This window comes from Mesoplodon mirus (genome assembly GCF_964341445.2).
Source record: "Mesoplodon mirus genome assembly, chromosome: 16".
NCBI lineage: Eukaryota > Metazoa > Chordata > Mammalia > Artiodactyla > Ziphiidae > Mesoplodon > Mesoplodon mirus.
In genome coordinates, this window is record NC_138992.1 from 31,225,690 (window position 1) to 31,247,964 (window position 22,275).

The 22,275-nt window shown below is 35.6% G+C and overlaps 1 protein-coding gene across 2 annotated transcripts in view; it reads left to right on the forward strand.

Moving 5' to 3' along the window:
- Window positions 1-22,275, forward strand: part of LRP12 (LDL receptor related protein 12) — a 79,305-nt gene that overhangs the window by 20,672 nt on the left and 36,358 nt on the right. Inside the window, exon 2 of one of the 2 annotated variants that reach the window (XM_082601214.1) lies at window positions 17,719-17,775. The exons of the other annotated variant lie outside the window; for it this stretch is intronic. Within the exon in view, the coding sequence (XP_082457340.1) occupies window positions 17,719-17,775 (57 nt within the window). The remainder of the gene's footprint in view (window positions 1-17,718; window positions 17,776-22,275) is intronic. 2 annotated transcript variants of the gene reach the window in all.

A 22,275-nucleotide genomic window follows, 5' to 3' on the forward strand; every position in this document is an offset into this window, starting at 1 on the left:
AAAGTAGGGCAAGCAGATAGTGAGCCTGCAGGGATACACATAAAGCAAATAGCACCAGCTCTGAAGAAGAATTCGAGCCAAAAATGTTGAACCTGCATGAAATCAAGCTTCTGCAAGGAGCTGGCAAACTATGGCCTTTGAGCCAAATCCAGCCCACTGCATGTTTTTTGTTTTGTCTTTTTCATAATGTTTTGTTGAAACACAGCCACTCTGATGCATCTAAGTCTTTTTTAAAATTTTTATTTATTTAATTAATTAATTTTTGGCTGCGTTAGGTCTTCGTTGCTACGCACGGGCTTTCTCTAGTTGCAGTGAGCGAGAGCTACTCTTCTTTGCGGTGCCCAGGCTTCTCATTGCAGTGGCTTCTCTTGTTGCAGAGCACGAGCTCTAGGCGTGTGGACTAAAGTAGTTGTGGCATGCAGACTCTAGAGCACAGGCTCAGTAGTTGTGGCGCACGGGCTTAGTTGCTCCGTGGCATGTGGGATCTTCCCGGACCAGGGCTCGAACCCGTGTCCCCTGCATTGGCAGACGGATTCTTAACCACTGAGCCACCAGGGAAGCCCCTGCATTTAAGTCTTGTCTATGGCTCCTTTCACGCTACAGTGACAGAGCTGAGTAGTTGTGACAGAGACCATATGGCCCACAAAGCCTAAAATATTTATTATCTGGCCTTTTACAGAAAAAGTTTGCTGACCCTTGAGCTAGATGAACAAAGTTAAGTGACACCAAAAGGAAGTGACACCGCAGAATATGGGCCTCTTACAGGACAACTGATCTGGTTTCTGTAACAAGTCAGTGGCATGGAAAATAAGGGAGTATCACTGTGGGTTAAGAGAGACTTAAATACACGCACCAAAGGAAATGTGGAGACATTGGATCCTGCTTCAGATAAGCCGATTGTAAAAAGTCATTTATGGGACAACCAGGGAAACCTGATTATGACCTGGCTATATTAAATGATATCAAGAATTACTATTAATTTTGTTAAAATAGGAGCATTGTAGTTGGTAAGAGAATGTTTATATTTTTAGAGATGCATATTGAAGTTTACAGAGGTGAAATGATATGTGGCATATACTTTAACATGCTTCACAAAAAGAAAAAAAGAAAGTAAGTAAATACCAAAAACAGGAGTCAAACTCAAGACTCTGATGTCAAGACTCATATACTTTCCACCATGTCATCATGCTGTCGTATACTGTCTATAATAGATTTTAGTATGGTCTTCTGGGTTGCTTTTAACAACTACTGACCTATCTTTTTAAACTTCCCTCGTCTCTTGGAATCCTTGTCAATCTAAGTACAACTCTTGGTTTTCTTCTATTCCACTGCATCTAGACATCAGTAACAGAGGCGCATCTATTAAGGTTAGAGCTGCACCTTTTGGCCTTGGTAGCAGAAGATCTGGTATTCCGTACTTGACTGTAGTCTCAGTAACTGAGATTTAGTCCTATCGATTTAACTGCTGAGTCTCAACTTCCTGGGCCTTAATATAGGAATATCAATTACTCTTGGAATTGTTATAAAATTAAAAGATACATATTAGGCAGGTGTTTTGCAAATGATAAAATCATTATTCAAAATGTGACCCATTTATATTTTGGAAAGTACAGTGAAGGAATTAAATGCATGATCTGTGTAATAATACAGACCTAAGTTTGGATACTGTTTCTTAGACGTTTCACCTTGGGCAAGTAGTTTACTATCTCTAAAGTTTAGTTTTTTCATCTGTAAACTGGAGACAATACCTACCTCAAATATTTGTTCTGATGATGAAGTAAATTAAAATTTTTGAAAGTTCATAGTATAGCAACAAATACACACTAGGTAAATAAATATTTTTCTCTTTTTTCACTTGAGGAAACATACCTATATAACAAGGATAAGTACACTTACATTGAATAATTGTTTAAAGATATGTGAAAAGGATAATCCTCAACTTCATATATGATACTTCTATAAGAAAATGCTTAGTTGACAGGATAAACTGCAAGATACAGTTTTAAGATTCTGTGAAAGAATAGGTAAGTTATGAGATGAGATTTAGTAGAGGTAGGTGAAAAGCTAGCTACTTGCTCAGAGGAAAAAAAGGGAATTCTTTAAATATATTTATTAGATTGATAGGCTATAAGCTATTAAGAACCCAGGAGTCACTGAAGATCAAAAATGGTAAAAGCATCTTGCGCATCTTGCCTTTGGCTTGGCGTCCTCTCTTGTCCACCAGCAAGTTGCTAAAGCTAATGCAGAGTAGAGTCCCTTACAGTTTAAAGACTGAAGCTGCTCAAGAGCTTTGAATAGTCATTTACCAATATTTTACATTTTGAAGGACAGTGATAAGAAATAGCTCTCTAAAGCCTGTTGTCCAAGTTGACAGTTGGATCCAAAGTCTCTCTTTCCCCTCGTGGCTTTTTAACTTCATTCACTAATGAAAGAATGCCTATCTTCCTCTTTATATTTCTTCATCCTTTTCCTTCTTTCCTCTTACCCTCTGAGCAAACTATAACATGAAAACCAAATGGCTAATTGTAAGGAGGATGTTCCGTGCTTAATCTTAAAATCCGGTAATTTTGATTCTTTTTAACTCAACAGTTACTGAAGTTTCACTCTGTGTCAGAAACTGGGAGATGGTTGCTGGGGACTAGGAAGGCAGGGAGAAAGAGAGTGAAAAAGAAAGAAAAAGAGAAAAAAGGAAAGGAGGGGCAAGACTTTCTTTGCTCTTAGGACACTCAAAATTTGCTGTGGAAGATGGTCAGTTAAATTAATAACCCAAAACAGGATGATAAGGACTGTGGTAATGATATACTTATAGCTCAGTACCAGTGTGATGTCCTGTGGGACCATCAAGGAGGACTCCTAACTCATCCTGAGGTGGATGGAGGTCTGTTTCCTGAGCTGAGTTGAAGGAGTTCAGCGGGTAACTGGTGGCAGCATGCTAGACTGTTCCAGGCAGAGACAACATCATGTTCAAAAACATCACAATTTCAGAAACTGTATATACTTTAGCTGTGTTGAAACCAGAATATATGTGTATGAGATAAAAGCAGACAAGGAGTATTAAATTTAGGGGCGAGGAGATACAGAAGAGCCAGATCATAGTGGGTCTCAGGGGCTCTTAATACATATAAGGAGTTGAACCAGTTACAGATTTATAAGCTGAAGATTCATATCAGATATACCTTTTACAAAGATCTCTAGTAGCGCTATGAAGAATAGATCAGAGAGCTGCAAGACCAAAAGTACAAAGCTTGCAAGCTAATTCATTTATTCATTCATACATTCAGCAAATATTTATCAAATGTCTGCTGTGAACCAAACATTATTCTACACTTCTGTCCTCGTGGAACTTATGTTTAATGCAGTAAAACTGGAAGGAAATATCAGTGACATGAAGGAAGGAAATAGCAGGTTTGGAAGGAATCAAGAGAACTGACTATATAGTACAAAGGGGAAGATGGGGATGGTAAAGAATGACTTCCAGGTTTCTCTGTGGACAAGTGGGAGATTTTGGTGTCATTCACCCAGGTAAGGAATACCAGAGGAGGAGCAGATTGAGGGTAGATAAAAGGAGTTCCATCTCACACGTAGTGAGTTTGAGATAGCTAGGTAATGTTAAGGTAATACCGAATTCCTGTTCAGTAGGAAGTTAAAAGACAACTTTTCGGATGGAAATAATAATAGCAGCTCCTTCGTAGGGTGATTATGAAGATTAAATGTGCTGAAGCGTGGAAATTGCTTAGACCGTCATCTGGCACATATTCCAAACTCATTAGTTGCTGCTCTTGTTATTTTAAGAATAAGAGCTTTGAGCTAGGCAAATTTGTCTAAATCCTGGCAATGCCACTTACCAGTTGTGTGGCTTTGAGCAAGTCTTTTAACTTTAACCTCTTTTGAGTCTAAATTTTTCTGCATGTAAAGTGGCGGTAGTATCTATTTTACAGTGATGCTGTAAAGGTCAGTAATAGTATATGAAAAGCACCAACCACAGTGACTGGCACAAGATAAGTGCCCAGTGAATGTTGGGGGAGGTGGGTGTCAAGTAAGAATCTGCACCTCAGGAGAAAGATTCTTATTATGGGTAAAAATTTGAGAGACATCAATGTGGAGGACTCGAGCCTTTTGAGTATATGCTGAAGAGTTTCTAGAAAGGGAGGCGATAATATGCCAGAAGATCTCTGAGTGGTTGGCAAGGGAGATAATTTACTAACTGTTGGTCAAGGAAGTGGTTTGGAGGCTCAAAGGACTAATGTAGTTTTTGAGGGAATTGGAGTTAGAGCTGAATAAGGCTGTATTAAAAGGTCATACTCCAGTAATAAATATCCAGACAAGATGAAACCATGAATTTATCGTGACACAGTTCCACATAGCTACATGATTTTCTCCTATATCAGGAAACTGGATTCAGAGTTGATGTTTTGGGGGACTGTGTTTGATAGGTAGATCTTTGGTAATCTTTGCCCCATGAGTTTCAGAAATGCACTGGGGGTAAAAGTACAGGAGCAAATGATAAGGAAGTAAGGAAGCTCCATTAGTGAGTGTAGATTCTTTCACAGAGTTTTTGGCTGAGAAAGTAAAGACCAGGATAGGAAAGCAGAAACAGGGAGGTATACTGGCAAAAATGATTTTATTTTATGGATGAGAAAGGCCTTAATATATCAAGAGAAAACAAAGGAACCAGAGAGAAGAAAGATCTTAAAGGGAAGGAAAGAGAGGGGCTAATGAGACTGCAGGATCCAAAGTGCTTTTGGACTTACAGTTTTTGAGTCCCATGATAGAGCCTCTGATAAACTTGAGAACAGTCTTCCCTACCAACAAAATACATAACCATTCACAATGTCATGTTCTCTGGACATTACTAGAAGTAGAAACAAAACACTTATCTCATCCTTCGTAAATAATAAAGGTAGGGAAAACACAACAGTGTGGACATTTAATGCAAGAAAAGAAAATGGGGTGAATGTCAAGAAAAACATGTCTACAAATGGTATTGACTATGATTTTAAGTTTAGTGATTTCTTTCTTTTTTTTTTTTTTTTTTTTTTTTGCGGTACGCGGGCCTCTCACTGTTGTGGCCTCTCCCGTTGCGGAGCACAGGCTCTGGACGCGCAGGCTCAGCGGCCATGGCTCACGGGCCCGGCCACTCCGCGGCATGTGGGATCTTCCCGGACTGGGGCACGAACCCGTGTCCCCTGCATCGGCAGGCAGACTCTCAACCACTGCGCCACCAGGAAAGCCCTAGTGATTTCTTTTAAATGTTGTTAAAAGTATACTTTAAAAATTTCGATGTTTACTGGTTTTAAAATTATGCTTTATCATTTTACCTTTAAAAAGCTCTTTTCCTGCAGTCTAATACAAATACATTAAGAATCATTTATCTTTGTTATTATTGCAGAAGCAACACTGTTTCTATTTGTGTGCTTTGGTCTGTGCCTAAACGCCATGGTGTTATTAGTGACATCAGCAAGAATACGAAAGTTGCAGCCACAAATTGGTCTTCTCATCATTGGATCTCATGTATACGAACATTTTTTAAAGTGACTTGCTGCTATACAAGATGGCAATGAATGTTTTAGTATTTATATTAAGTGATAGTTCTTGTACCATTCTGTCAATAATATTAAGAAAAAAGATATCATCTGTAATCACTTTTAATTATAATTATTATAAAGAAAAACTTGAAACTGTAGCCATAGAATTTTATGTTGTGTTAATTTTTTTTCAGAAGGTAACATTTTAGTTCATAATATCAATCCACGTGAGCTAACTTACAAAAGTAATACATACTTTAATAAAGTCAAACACTATAGAAATGTATCAAGAATGAAAGCTAAGGGCTTCTCTGGTGGCTCAGTGGTTGAGAGTCCACCTGCCGATGAAGGGGATGTGGGTTCGTGCCCCGGTCCGGGAAGATCCCACATGCCGCGGAGCGGCTGGGCCCATGAGCCATGGCCGCTGAGCCTGCACATCCGGAGCCCGTGCTCCGCAACGGGAGAGGCCACAACAGTGAGAGGCCCGCGTACGGCAAAAAAAAAAAAAAAAAAAAAGAATGAAAGCTAATCATTTCTGTCTCCCTTTCTTCCTACCTTGGGGATGGGGTTAAGGGAGTAGGGTAAACATTTTTAGCAGGGTTTTTTTGTATCCTTTCATATATTTTCCTACACATATAACTTGGACTCAAAAAGTACACCGCAGATCACAATTTCAAGTATTGACAAAGACCAGGAAAGTGACAGAAATAAGCTAAGAGGGCATTGGCTCAGTGCCAGAATGACCATAGACGGTAATGGGGCTGTTGGGCACCTAAAAATATGCAAACTTCTCCTAAAGGAAGCAAACTCAGTAGGCAGGGCAAATAGACAAGGAAAAAAGACATCTTAATTAGAAGGGAAGAAGTAAAACTATCTCTGTTTATAAACATGACATACTTGTATATAAAAAATCCTAAGAAATTCATAAATACCTATGAGAGCTAATAAACAAATTCAGCAAGGTTGCAGAATACAAGGAAAAATGTATTCTTATATACTAGCAATGAACAACTGAAAATCAAGTTAAGAAAACAATTCCATTAACAATAGCATCAAAAAGAATAAAATGAATAAATATAACAAACTGTGAAACTAATACTCAGAAACTACAAAATATTGTGAGAAAAAGTTAAAGAATACCTAATAAATGGAAAGACATTGCATCATATTTATATATCTGAAGAATTAATATTGTTAAGAATTAGTATTGTTTATACCCCCCAAGTTGATCTACAGATTCAGCACAATCCAAATCAGAATTTCAGCTGTTGGTGCAGAAATTGACAAGCTGATTTTAAAATTCATTTAGAGGGAATTCCCTGGCAGTCCAGTGGTTAGGACTCCGTGCTTTCACTGCTGAGGGCCTGGGTTCAGTTCCTGGTCAGGGAACTAAGATCCTTCAAGCCATGTGGCATGGACAAAAAATAGATAAATAAAATAAAATAAAATTCGTTTAGAAATTTAAGTGATTCAGAATAGCCAAAATAATACCAAAAAAGAACAAAATTGGAGTACTCATACTTCCCAATTTCTGAAGCTACAATATCAATATCGGTACGATATTAAGCTCTAGTAATCAAGAGTGTGTGGTACTAGCATAAGGATATACATTATAGATCAATGGTACAGAATTGGAAGTCCAGAAATAATACATTTATGGTCAATTGATTTTCAGAAAAGTGTGAGGATAATTCAGTGGGGAAAAATAACCTTTTCATCAAGTTGTGATGAGACAACTGGTTATCCACATGTGAAGGAGTGAATTTGACCCTTATCTCACACTGTACACAGCAGTTAACTCAAAATGGCCAGAGACCAAATGTAAGTGCTAAAACTTAGAAGAAAACATAGAGGTAAATCTTTTTGACTTTGGATTAGGAAATGGATTCTTAGATATGACACCAGAGCATAAGCAACAACAACAAAAATAGGTTAATTGGATTGTCTCAAAATCAAACAACACCTGTATCTCAAACACTTATTTCAACATCAGAAAACATCTTTACATCAAGAAAGTGAAAAATTAAACTACAGAATGGGAGAAAATATTTGTGAATCATATATCTGATAAGTTTTTACGATATGTAAAAACTCACAACTCAACAACAACAAAAAGACAATTCAACCAATTAAGAAATAGGCAAAGGATTTGAATAGATATTTCTCCAAAGAATATACATAAGTTCCCAATAAACACACGAAAGGAACATCAACATCGTTACTTGTTAGGGAAATGTAAATAAAACCACAGTGAGATACTACTTCACACCCACTAGCTGTAATAAAAAGGTGGACATGTTGGTGAGGATATGGGGAAATTGGAACCCTTACACATGGCTGTTGGGAATGTAAAATTGTACAGCCATTTGGAACACAGTTTGGCATTTGCTCAGAAAGATAAGCATAGCATTATCAAAAGACCCAGCAATTCCACTCTATGAGTATCCTCAAGAGAATTGAAAACATGTCCACACAAAAACTTGTATACACAGATATTCATAGCAGTGTTCACAAAAAAGTGGAAACAACCCAGATGTCTGTCAGCTGATGAATGGATAAACAAAAGGTGGTTTATCCATACAATGGAATACTATTTGGCCATGAAAAGGAGTGAAGTACTGATTCGTGGTACAACATGGATGAACCATGTAAACATTATGCAAGGTGAAAGAAGCCAGACACATAAGATCAGATATTGTATGATTCCATTTATATGAAATGTCCAGAATAGGAAAACCCCATAGAGACAGAAACTAGATTAGTTGTTGCTAGGGGCTGGAGGAGAACAAAAAGAGGAATAACTGCTAATAGGTACACTTTGTGGGGGTGGGTGATGAAAGCATTCAGGCACGAGATAGTGGCGATGGTTGCACAACTTTCTGAACATACTAAATAACTGGATTGCACACTTTAAAAGGTGCGTTTTATGTTGTGTGAAGTATATGTCAGTAAATCTCACTGGAAATATAGGAGTGTAATTCTGTTTTTTTTCTGGATTTCTGAATCCCTTCAAACCTTCATATTTACTCTTGTGAACCACCAAAGTCACAGGTAGGAACCATTGAACCCAAATAGTCTTTAGCTGAGCCCCTTTCTAGTTTTTTTTTTGTGGGTTCTTACATCAGTGATTCACTCTGTTTTAGAATAAAGAAAATTATTTCCATCTGCATGAACATTGTCACTGAGATACTCACCAGTGGGATTCATAACTGTCTTGCATGTCCTTTCAGGGATATGATTCATTCTCTGAATACTGGGAACTTGTGTTTGTTTAGTATTTGTACTTTGACTAATAGTTCATTGTCATCATGCCCTTATTTGAAGACATTTCCAATGTAAAATCTTACTAACATAATATAGGAAGCCTAAACATAAAAACATTGAACTCCCAAATGTCTTTTAAGAATGTGGTTTGAAAATTAGAATGTTTATTTCCATAAAAAGTAATGTTGTAAATGATCATTATTATTTTAATTGGCAGGTGGGTTCAGGCCAGTTCATAAAAGTCTATTAAATCCAAAATGAATACCTGCAATTAAAAAGCTGTAGAAGTAATACTTTTAGAATACCAGTAATTAAATAAAGTAGGAAAATAAACTCTGTCTCCAAGGGACTTCTTAACCTTTTTTTGCATGAAACGTCTCATTATAGGTATTTGTTAGACACTATGAAGCCTGTTTTCAGAAGAATGTACTGAATTTTTCATACACTCTCAAGGCATTCGCAGACATCTTAGTTCAGCTATGACCTGGGAAAAGTGTGTATATTAGTCTGCTTGGGCTGCCATAACAAACTACCACAGACTGGGTGGCTTAAACAACATAAATTTATTTTCTCGCAGTTCTGGAGGCTAGAAGTCCAAGATCAAGGTGCTGTCAGGGTTGGCTTCTGATGAGGTTCCTCTTCCTGGCTTGCAGTGTCCTTCTCACTGTGTCCTCACATGGCCTATTCTCTGTGGGCAGATGGAGAGAGAGATATCTGATATCTCTTCTTAAGGAAACCAGTCTTATCAGATTAGGTCCTCACCCTTATGACTTCCTTTAATGTTAATTATCCCCTTGAAGGCCCTATCTCCAAGTATAGTCACATTGGGCATTTGGGCTTCAACATATTAATTTTGGGTGACACAATTCAGTCCCTTACAGTGTACTACTCTATACTTTATTTGACCAGGTAGATATAACTATATTATAATCACTTTAAAAAAATGAGATTGGGCACAATCAGAGCTTAAGGCCTATAGATTCTATGTAAGTTGATACAGCCACTATGGAGAACAGTATGGAGGTTCCTTAAAAAACTAAAAATAGAACTACCATACGACCCAGCAATCCCACTACTGGGCTTATACCCAGAGAAAACCATAATCAAAAAAAAAACCCATGTGCCACAGTGTTCATTGCAGCATTATTTACAATAGCCAGGACATGGAAGCAGCCTAAGTGTCCATCGACAGATGAATGGATAAAGAAGATGTGGCACATATATACAATGGAATATTACTCAGCCATGAAAAGAAACGAAAGTTATTTGTAGTGAGGTGTATGGACCTAGAGTCTGTCATACAGAGTGAAGTAAGTCAGAAAGAGAAAAACAAATACTGTATGCTAACACATATATATATGGAATCTAATGGTTCTGATGAGCCTAGGGACAGGACAGGAATAAAGATGCAGACATAGAGAATGGACTTGAGGACATGGGGAGGGTGAAGGGTAAGCTGGGACAAAGTGAGAGAGTAGCATTGACATATATACAACACCAAATGTAAAATAGATAGCTAGTGGGAAGCAGCTGCATAGCACAGGGAGATCAGCTTGGTGCTTTGTGTCCACCTAGAGGGGTGGGATAGGGAGGGTGGGAGGGAGACACAAGAGGGAGGGGATATGGGGATAGATGTATACATATAGCTGATTCACTTTGTTTTACAGCAGAAACTAACACACCATTGTAAAGCAATTATACTCCAATAAAGATATTAAAAAAAAAACCTATAGATTCTAAAGTAATTTAGAAAAAAAATTAATATGCCTCCACAACATGAAGATCTGGAAAGTCCACGGATGTTATTAAGTTCTCAAAACTGATTTCTGGTTATTAAAATCACAAACCCAAAAAGGAATGAATGGCAAAAAATCTAAGGAAATTAGTGGTTCCTCAATGACTTCAGACTAATTAAGAACATATCCCCAAGATAAAAAGGATATTTAACCAAGAATAAATTATAAGTATTACTAATATAGAGAAAATGCAAGATTGAGTTCAGCAAAAACACCAAGGACAACAAAATGGTCTTGTAGACATTTCTTTGTAAAATAAAGAATAACAGAAAGGTTTATAGGGCTGTTGCTTGGGCAAATGGTGTAACACTGGTGATGTTTATGTCCCCTCTGTCAAATATGCTCTTCAAACCGAAAGGGTAAGAGTAACTATATCTGAAAACCTTCTTGAAGGACATATGTGCAAAGATTATAGGAGTTCATTCAGGTATTCTAAATAACTTAAAGAGTTCTGACTTAGGTGCTAATACTTCCAAGGAATGAGAGAAGCAAAGAAAGATCAGATGACTGGAAACAGGAAATGCAATTTTGATTTTCCAGACTGGGGCAGGAGGGATGAGAATTCCGCAAACCAGCAATTAGTGATAATGGCTCTAGGGAAGATTATACAGAAGAGAAGAAGTGGTCTATGAATACCTAGGAAAGGAAATAAATGTACAAGCCATATGAATTTGGTTAGAGCAATGTTAGCAAACCTTATTTCCTTTACAGATTGATAGTAGAATTGTCAGAGACAAATGCTTAGTAGCTTCTACAAGGGTCTAAGAAATTCTCATATACCCTTTGCACAATTTAGAAAAATTTGGTCTGCATACTAGAACAACATCTAATACAATAACCGTCCTAACCAGAAGTGACTACTTTTTAAAATTCGTGTGGTCATCATTTTGCATCCTTTAATGAATAACACACACAAAAAAGGAATTTGAATGAAAAAGAATGAAGATCGTTTAAAGGACTTATGGGACAACATCAAGCAGACAGCTGTATGCATTATAATTAAATTATAAAAAGTTAAAGAGAGAATCTTAAAAGTGGCCAGAGAAAACTTGTTACATGCAAGGGAATCCCCATAAGACTATTAGCAGAAACTTTGTAGGCCAAAAGGGAGTTGAATGATACATTCAAAGTGCTGAAAGAAAAAAACTGCCAACCAAGAATAGTTTACCCAGCAAAATTGTCCTTCAGAATTGAAGGAGGGATAGTTTTCCAGACAAGCAAAAGCTGAAGGAGTTCACCACCATACTGCCTCACAAGAAATGTTAAAAGGACTTCAAGTTGAAATGAAAGGGTGCTAATTAGTAACAAGAAAACATAAAGTATAAATCTCACTGGAAAAAGTAAATATATAGTTAAATTCAGAATACTCTAATGTGTTGGGGTGAGTAAATCACTTGTAAGTCTAGTATGAAGGTTAAAAGATAAAAGTATTAAAAGTAACTGTGACTACATTTGTTACAAATACTCAGGGTGAAAAGATATAAATTGTGACATCAAAAACATAAAATGGGGGGGCTTAAAAATGTAGAGCTTTAGTATGCATTCAACGTTAACAGCTTAAAATAGACTGTTATAAACAAAAGATATTTAAGCCTCATGAGAACCACAAAGCAAAAATCTGTAGTAGATACACAAAAGAGAGAAAGAAATCTCATCAGACCACCACAGAAGATCATCAAATCACAAACGAAGAGAGCAATAGAAGAAAAAAGGAACAAAGGAATTATAAAAAAGCCAGAAAACAATGAACAAAATGGCAACAGTAAGTCCACTGTGGATTTCTTTCTATTCTTGTTGGTTAGGACTGCCTGTTGTCCTGTGTCTGAATTTTTTTTTTAACATGTTTTTTCCAACTTTTTCAGACACAGGACAACAGGCAGTGTAAGACTGTGATCTCTGAGAAAACGGAAACAAATTAGAATGAGTTCTTTTATTGCACTAGCTTTCTACCTGGAGAAAGCTGGTCCATTACCCATTGTTCCACCATGACCATCAGCAGGAGTTCTGTGTTTGAGTTTTTAAAAATCTTTTTGTTGCCACTAAGAATTGTGTCTTCTGTGTCTTCTGACTGGCCATTGTTCGTATTTACAAAGGCTTTTGATTTTTTGTATGCTTATTTTATATCCTGCTACTTTACTAATTTTCATATTGTTTATAACTTTTTCTTTTGACCGTCTTGGGTTTTTTAAATAGATACACAATCATATCATCTACAGATAGATGTAGTTTTACCTCTTCTTTTTCAATCCTTATGCCTATAATTGTGTTTTCTTATCTAATCGCCCTGGCTAATATCATGGTGGGCACTCCTATCTTCCATTCCCATTTTTGAGTAGAAAAGCCTCCCACTTGAGTAAGAAGCTTGCTAATTTTAGTTTGGTTTTATATTGTTTGCTTCTGCTCCAGATGTTTTAAATTATTTTCTCAATAGATTATCAACTCTTTGGTGGCAGGGACTATGCCTCTTACTTGTGTATCAACCTACCATTCATTCATGTGTTTGAGCAGATATGGAGTATCTTCTCTGCTAGTCCCTGGGTTACAAAACAAAACAAACCCAGCTATGTCCCAGCACCACATCACACTTCTCCACCCCACCTTCCCCCACCAAGATTAAGATCTGCTGGGGAATATAGACATTACACAGATAACAGAAGGGTGATAAATTTTCAAAAAGTGATAGTATTAGATATTCTAGGAACCTATAACAGAATGACGTAACCTAGGATGGGGGAATCAGGAGATGCCTTCCTAAAGAAAGAACATATTAAAGAAAGGTTCAAAGGCAGGAGAGACAGCTGACCCTTTTCTGAAAGAAATCTAATATTTCTGGAGAGGAAAATAGAGTGGGAAAGTGAATCACAAAAGATGAAGCTTTTGGAGTAGTTGGGAAGACTCGAAGGGTGGAGAGTTTGGTAAGCCTTATTAGGATTTTGGACTTTTTCTTTAAGTAAAGTAAAATAGGAACGATGTTGGGGGTGTATATATGTGTGTACATATTTTGATGTTCGACACCTGTTCTCATGGCACAGTGAAAACGAGATTGTAGGATGCTGAGCATATAAGTTACTTGTAACTGCTGCTCATGAACTTTTAAACCAGTGGTCTTCCCCCATAACAAATTGGAATAGCTGGTGGCAGGTGGGTTTTAACTCTGAAAGTTAAGTACTGTTTCTTTTACAAGCAAGAAGTATATTCATGTCTAAATTCTTTTTTTAAAAAAAGTAAGGAACACAAACTTCTTAATGACTGTGAATTTGAATTTTTAATCCATCCAATTACTAGCTCTTTGAAAAACTTACTAAGTTGCTATAAGCTGGTTTCCTCACCTGTAAAGTGAACTGTTGTTTTAAGGATGAGCTGAGGAAAGCCTTGTGAGGCACTTAGGGTTTGGCTGGCATGTATCTATCACGTCTTAGCTGTATTTATCAGCTCTTCTTTAAGAACTTTAGTTCTTAAATAAAAAGAACAACAGTAAACAGAAAGAAAGATACAAAGCAACAGGGACGCAGAGACCATAGATTTAGACATCCTGTTAATGATGATATTCTGATTATGCAGGTGAGCAAACTAAATCTTAGGAGAAATCATTCAGTTAAGGCTCATGACTGACTAAACAGTAGAGCTGAGGTTTGATTCCACAGAGTCTGGTTCCAGAGCTCAAACTCAATATCCTATGGCCTCTTTTCCTAAAACAGTACATATCTCTTTTAGAAGATTCTCTCTTGTATTGCAGTAAAAAACGACAAAACCATGTTTCAGCTTGGCAAGAAGAATAATAAATGGGGACAATTGCTTACCTTTGGTATTTGGTTAGTAGGACTAAAAAAGTTAAGTCGTAAAAAATTATTTCCTGATTTAGTTGATAATGAAACTTTTTCTTGTTTTCTAGGAGTTCTAGTTAATTAGCTGGTCTACTAACTAGTCAGCTGCTAATGCATAGTTACAGAAGTAATGTTTTATCAGACTGTATATTTTTCCAGTATATGGCACCTTTAAAGGGTGACTTCTATGAGAATGTCTAGCATGGCTGCAGTGTAGTTAAAGTCAGGAGATGGTGTGTGTACGTCCTCATATGTGTGGGGTTTTCTTCCCTCAGGAGTCGGGGGTGGGACATAAGGGAAAATATAATGAGCTTTATATCAACAAAGCAGTTTGGGGTGGTGCTCTCTGCTTATAACATAGAAATAATTGTATTTTGTAAGTGGCATTTTTGTAAAAATGGCAGAACACCTAAATTAAGTAGCCCACTTACTTCATGTGATACTTAGAATAAGAAATATCTAATAATGTAATCTCAAAGAAAGGAATAGTTATTTGATGTTATTAGAAATTATCATTGATTTTTTAACTTCTAAATCGGATTGTTTTTAAATTAGAGTAAATGTGTGGGAAATTAGCAATAGTATCATGTTTTATGTCTTAAAGTACTGTTATTTCAGTTTTTAAAATCGTTAATAATACTTCTGAAATTATAATATTTTATTTCACACAATATTTATCAGACCTCTTTATTTAGAATGACGGGGAATGAACTATAGTCTCTTTGCCTGTTTTTTTTGATAATATGAATAAATTTTTTAAAGAACTCTGTGCCTGTTGTAGCAAATTCGGTCAGTGCTGAAGTATACAAAGGAAGCCTTCCTCTCTAATTTCAGTTTGTATACACCGTTAGACTCTTCTGTGTGTGTGTGTGCAAATGCATGTACATACATATATCATATGCCTATGTAACATGTGCACAGTAACTATACAGACATCATTTAAAAATTAAAGTTAGAGCATATGCTAATGTTACTCTGAAACATACTTAACTCAATGTGCATATCTTTCCAAGTGAGTACATATAGAATTACTTAATTCAGTTTTTTGAATATTTTATTGTAAGGCTGTTTTTAGTTTATTCATTTACATGCTGATGGAGATGTAGATTAAGTTCTATTTTTTTCTATTATAAAGAATTCTACTAAGCCCTATAAGATAGGTATTATCTGCTCTGTTTTTGAGATGAAAGTAAGACACAAAGAGGTTATGTAACTTGCCCTAAATTGCACAGCAAGTAAGAAGTGAAACTGGTGTTAGAATCCTAGCAATCTAGTCCAGAATCCACAGTCTTAGATACTGCATTATGTTACTGTTTTCCTTCTGCCCATCTTTACTCTGTTTACTGAATTAGAATAAAAATTTAATGTATAAAATATATCTAATATTAAAACTCCTAAGGATAATTTAATATGCTGCCTTAAGGATATTGGAAACCTTAGGGTCACAAATTACACAGCTTTAATTTGGAGTTGTATCTACTATAGAAGTAGAAGGTTTAAGCCATTGGCTCTCAAATGTTAATGTGCATACAAATCACTGGGAGTGGGGGATGATCTTGTTAAAATGTAAATTCTGATTCAATAATCTGGGGTAAGGCCTGAGACTCTGCATTTCTAATAAGCTCCCGGTAATGCCAGTACTGCTGATATACTTGTAAGTAGCAAAGGTTTAGGCAACTTATACTGACCTTTGGCAAATCTTGTTAGTTGTTTTATTGAATCAGTTTCTTATACCATTTTGTTTAGGATACCAATTTTCACATTGGTACACATTAAAGAAATAATGTAGGAGCTTTCTAGTAGTTTCATTTCTATGTCTGTAACATTTAACATTGTTAGGAAAATTAAGTTGTGGCTTCTGTGGTACTAAAGCACAGTACTTAAATAACTGTAATCAGATTTGTGTAATAAATATAGCTTACACACCTTTGTCACCATTTCCACTGTATCATTTTTAATGGAGGGAAACATAACATTTCTTTTAATTTTGAAGGCTGTAGCTGTAGTTGAACTACGAAGGTTGTTTTATCACTATTATTTTATTCTTTAGTAATAGTAAAAATATATTTTACACAGTTACAAAAATGAATTCCTCTTCAGTGCTGTGTGTCAGGCACTATATCAGGTGCTTAATTGGCATGATTTCATTTAATCATCATGAACTCCCTCATTTATTCATCATTTGTTAGCTCTTTGAGCACCTGCTCTGTTCTAGGAACCGTGCATACAGTGATGTGGCAAGTTTACACAGATTCTGCTGTCCTAGAACTTAGCGCATTGGGGGATGCTCTACAGTAATCAAGCAACCATAGAAGTGTGATGGTTGTAAAAGATAAGTTGTTAATTATAATATTTGCTATTGTCTCTACTCTTTCAACCATCAGGAGAATTCTGCTTTTGCCATCTAAGTTTCTCCCACCTAGCTTCCTCCCCTGCCCCACTCCAGGGAGAATTCTCTCTCTGTCAGCTGGATTCCTGAACTGTTGTGTTGCCAAATTGACCTTATGCATAGAGAAAGAGAAAACTTCAGAAGTAAAGATGAGCAACTTGTAGAAAGAAAAGAAAGAACAGAGGTAGATGGAAATAATTTATAATAAAACTAAATTAAATTTTTAAAAAGAACAGCTGAGGGACACTTTACTGATTTAAAGGAGTAAATAATCTCTATTTTAAATGGGAGTCTTTTAAAAACCACTTTTATTTTACTAGGTAACACTTAGTAACTCATTTCAGTAAGTTACTTGAATGCTTCCATTTGCCCAACTTTGTGGTAGGAGGTGTAGAAAATCAGGGGCTACCAAAATAGGATATAATCATGTCCCTACTCTAAAGACTGTTAGAGTTGTTGATGAGAAGATGTTGAAGGATTTAGAAGGTAATGCAAAACATAGGACATTGGACACACATGTGTGACCCCAGCAGTAAGCACATTCTGGTCTAATTAAGCATGCTTTTAGAGGAATGCTGTTTTTTAAAAAGTATGTGATTGTCTCTTTTCTGGTAATAGTACTAAGTTATCTTTTGATTATTAACTTGATAGAAAATTCTTTCTGGTATTAATCAGATCTATATATTTGGCCTTTATATTACACTACATTGTTGTGATTTCCAAAACGTTTTGATTTCCCTACTACTATTATAATTTTGGGCTGCCTAGTACTGTTTTGAAGATTATTGTAAGAGACTTCAATTTCATTTCTGGATATTACAAGTAGCTCTATGCACCTGTTTTTCTATTAGAGGGAGAATCTGAAATTTTTTTTTAAATTTTATCTTGGAAATTAGTTTATTCATTATGTTTAATTTTAGGAAATGGTGCTCTTGCAGAACATTCTGAAAATGTGCATATTTCAGGAGTGTCAACTGGTAAGTCATTTTTTGTAATGTTTAAATTTCATGCATGACTTCTGTGGTAAATATTGACAGCCACCTGGTATCTTATGAAGTGATATTTGGCTATAAAAATTATTACTGCTTTTTGCAGCATGTAATAAGGAATGAAGTAACTGGAATATGGAGAAATTCTCATAAGATAAAATTGATACTTGCATGCCCATGGATTGATTATATTTTTCCAAACGGACTGCATAATTATTTTTCCATACAAACACTGAGCCAAGAGAAAAAGTTAGCTCAAGTTGAATTAGTGTTTTCTTTACATACAAAGTTATATGAAATGAAATTTATTAAAATGTAATTTTGAATGCTATTCCTAGCATTAGAGCCTTAGAAATTAAGCATTTTGCTTGATTTTTTAGATTAAAAATACTACTATGCATAAAACTGTAGTACTTGAGTGCACAATTTATATGTTACTAAAAAGCAACCAAACAACATATTTGTGTGCATGAAATTCAGAAACTTGTTGAGGTAAATGCATTTTTTTCCACTCATCTAAGCTTTTATAACTTAATAATTATTTAAGGGCCCATAACTATTAAAATGTTCATTCTTAAATATGTAAAATAAAAAACAAGGAACTACTGTATAGCATGGAGAAATATATTCAATATCTTGTAATAAACGGTAATGGAAAAGAATCTGAAAAAGAATATACATGTATACACACACACACACACACACACACATAATTGAATCACTTTGCTGTGTACCTGAAACTAACAAAACATTTTAAATCAACTACATTTCAATAAAAAAATTTTTTTTTTCATTCTTGGGTGACTTCTACAACTTTGATACCATTTTTGCATTATCAACTACAATTACTAGGAGAGCAGAATCTTTAATTTTTTGCATATATGGAAATAGAGTTTCTTACTATTTTATTATTTCCCTATATTCTTGATAAGTTTTGTGTGATTAAAAAAATTGCACTTGGTATATTTATCAATTTATTGATTGATTTCTTCATGTCTTCTTGGAATTTTTTGGTTATTTTTTTCTCATGAAGGAAAACTGAATGTTTTTCTGTTTTGTTTTATGTCTCATTTTATATTCAGAAAGTGAATAGACTTAAGTACTCTAAGAGTTAGTCTGTGCTAGGCCAAGCAGATTGACAAGCCTGGTTTCCTGAAAATAAAAAGCAGGCGCTTTTGCAGCCTGCGTTAATTCTTTTACAGTGTGTTTCCCCATTTTCATATGCTTTCAAGTGGCATACAGTTGTGTACATCAAGTTAAAAAAGGTTCATTTAGAGTTGATCTTAATTTTCTCCCTTTTTCTACTTTGGATAGCTAATGAAAATTATGATTACTTTTCCAAGTTGTAATTATGAAGTAAGAAGTTGTGTAGAAACATTTAATTTACACATCCGAATAGTTACTGTCTAATTCAGTGATTTTCAGATTTTTTGTTCTCAGGACCCCTTTTAAGCTTTTAACACTATCAGGGACTGCTCAGGCTGCCATAACAAAATACCAAAGTCTGAGTGGCTTAAATAATAGATATTTATTTTCTCAGTTCTAGAGGCTAGAAGTCCAAGGTCAAGGCGCTGGTGGGATTGGTTTCTGGTCTGAAGACCTTTCTTCCTGACTCGCAGATGGTGCCTTCTCGCTGTGTCCTCACATGACCTTTCCTCTGTGTGCACTCAGAGAGAGAGGCCTGTGGTGTCTCTTCCTCTTCTTATAAGGACCCCAGTCCTACAGGAGTAGGGCCCCATCCTTATGAGTTACCTCCTTAAAGTCCCTAGCTTCCAAATACAGTCACATTGAGGGTTAGGCCTTCAACAAATGAGTGTGGGGAGGACACAATTCAGCCCCTAACAAGGACTTCAAAGAGTTTTTGTTTATGTAGGTTATAGCTACTGATAATTACTGTATTAGAAATTAAAACTGAGAAGTTGTTTAAAAACTTCTTAATTCATTTGCTAATGAAAGTAGTGTCTATTGCATGCTTACATCAATAACATAATTTTATTAAAAATGTAAAAATTAAATACATCAATAAGAAGAATGGTATTGTTTTATAATTTTGCAAACCTTTTGAAGATTGGCTTAAAAGGAGATACCTGGATTCTCACATCTGTTTCTACGCTCAGACTTTTGTAACATATTGCTTTGTTTGACAATATGAAGACAATCCAGCCTCACACGGTTGTGTAATTTGAAAAGAGAGGAGTATTTCCATAGTCTTTTTCAGATAATTGTGAATATTCTTCTTTGATCCTATACCAAAGCTCAACAAGTGCTTGTTTCTTAAAGGTTAGTTGCAAGTAGGATCTGAAACCATATCAGTGAACATTTTGTTCTCTGTTTTGCAAAAATCCAGTGGCCTTTCTTGCCCTTTAAATGGGTTTTTTTTCACCATGCATCATTTTGTAATATGAATTAGTTATTTGAAAATATTGGTTTGCTGAATTATGTGGATTTACAGGTTTATTTTCTCATAGTTCTGGAGGCTAGGAGTCCACGATCAAGGTATTAGCAGGGTTGGTTTCTTCTGAGGCACTTTTCTTTGGCTCGTAGATGGCAGTCTTCTACCTGTTATCTTCACACGGTCTTCCCTCTGTGTGTGTCTGCGTCCTGATCTCTCCTTATTAGGACACCAGGCATATTGGATTAGGGCCCACCCATATGACCTCACTGTAATTTAGTTACCTCTTTAAAGATCCTGTCTCCAAATCCAGTCACATTCTGAGGTACTGGCAGTTAGGACTTTAACATAGGAGTTTTGGGGTTGGCACAGTTCTGCCCATAAAAAAATGAGTGTTTTAACTAAATGTATTTATGTGTCAATAAATTACTTAATTTCAGAGCTCATTGTTTATGCCTTATTGTTTTTCTGAAGGTTGGTCTTATAAAATCTTTCTTCTATGGAAAGAGAAGAATAACATGAAGTCTATTCCAGTCGTACCATTAAAAATATAAATGAATGCTCTCTCAAAAGGTGCTTTTGGATATACAGATTCATTGCAATTTTTCTTTATTTAGTCAATATGGAACTGTAGAAGGTGTAATGCTTGATATAGTATAAGCCTTCTGAATTCCTTGCATCCCCAGTTGAAATGAGAGTCCTTTCAGTGCTGGTATAAATGGAAAATTAGCTTTTGGAAGAATCTCTAAACGTAGGACTTGCTTTCTCGAGACCAGCAAGCAACAGAAGTGGTGAGGTGACTCAGTGTTCTGTGGTGCTGCCTGCTTCTGCTCCGCACCTGCTCTTTTTGCCTCTGCTACTTTATTTGACAGTGCTCAGTGCCTTAGCTCATTCATTCTTTGCATTCTGGAAATTTTAATGACATTTTAGAAAGAATTTTAACTTACATGCAGTAGTATTTTCAGGTAATTTGTGGTCCAAATCAGGACACTTTGAAAGCAAAAGGGTATACTGTTTTTAATAATGCTGATACCACAGGCAAAACCAGAACCATCCTGGACAGTTTGGGAGGTAGAGCCACCCTATCTGTAGTGAATTAAATTCATTCAGCATGTATTAAACACCTGATGTGTACCTTGTGCCAAGAAGGGTGGGAGTTAGCAGTAAGTAAAATAGTACTGCCACAGGAACTTACATTTAATGGAGAAAGTAGACATGTGAAAAATGCCCCTGTAATGTGGCCTTAATGTAGTAAATCCTATGGTAAATAATGACCACGTTAAGTTGGATCACGAATTTATTTAAAAGGCCTCGTTACAATGTCTGGTGTGTAGTAAATGACTTCGTATTTTTCTTACTTTATTTAATTGTGAGTAGTACTAAGTACTTAGTTTTGTTTATTCATATAATTTTTATGGGAATTAACAATTTTTGCTTGATAATATAGTTTGGGTTCTTACGCTTAGGGTAATTTGTTTCTATTTCTAACGTTCTAGTCATTTTCATCCTCCTCAGATCTTTGCTTAGAGATATGTTTTTGTCCTTTTGCTGGTTCTTATGCTATAGGAATTGTCATAAGACAATGTAAATTATCAAGAAAGTATACATCTAGTGGTTGTATAATGGAAAAGAATGACTGGATAAAGTATTCTCTTTTACATATTTTTTTCTTTAGAACTTTTCATGGTTCGGAAATTTAAATCTGCTTTCATTTATAAAATAGAGAAAGGAGAAAAGACAAATGGTATTTTCGTAAATCTAATAATATGTGAAAATCATTATGAAATTACATCATAGAAACTGCAAGTAATATAATTGTATATATGAGACAATAGGAAGGCTATTTTAATGTTCTTTTTAAAAATGTAAATTAAATGACTCATGTTCTTTGTTAAATGTCTAAATTTGTAAAATAGCTAATGTATTGCTCATCTGCTACATAGAATGAAACTTTTTTAGATCAGATTGATTTATACAAATTGAACAAATATATTTGATTTTTAATATGTATCCACTTTAATTGAATTTTACTCTATAATCTATATTTATTTGAGTCAGAATAATTCTAGATATAATAACCTATAATGGAAAAGAAT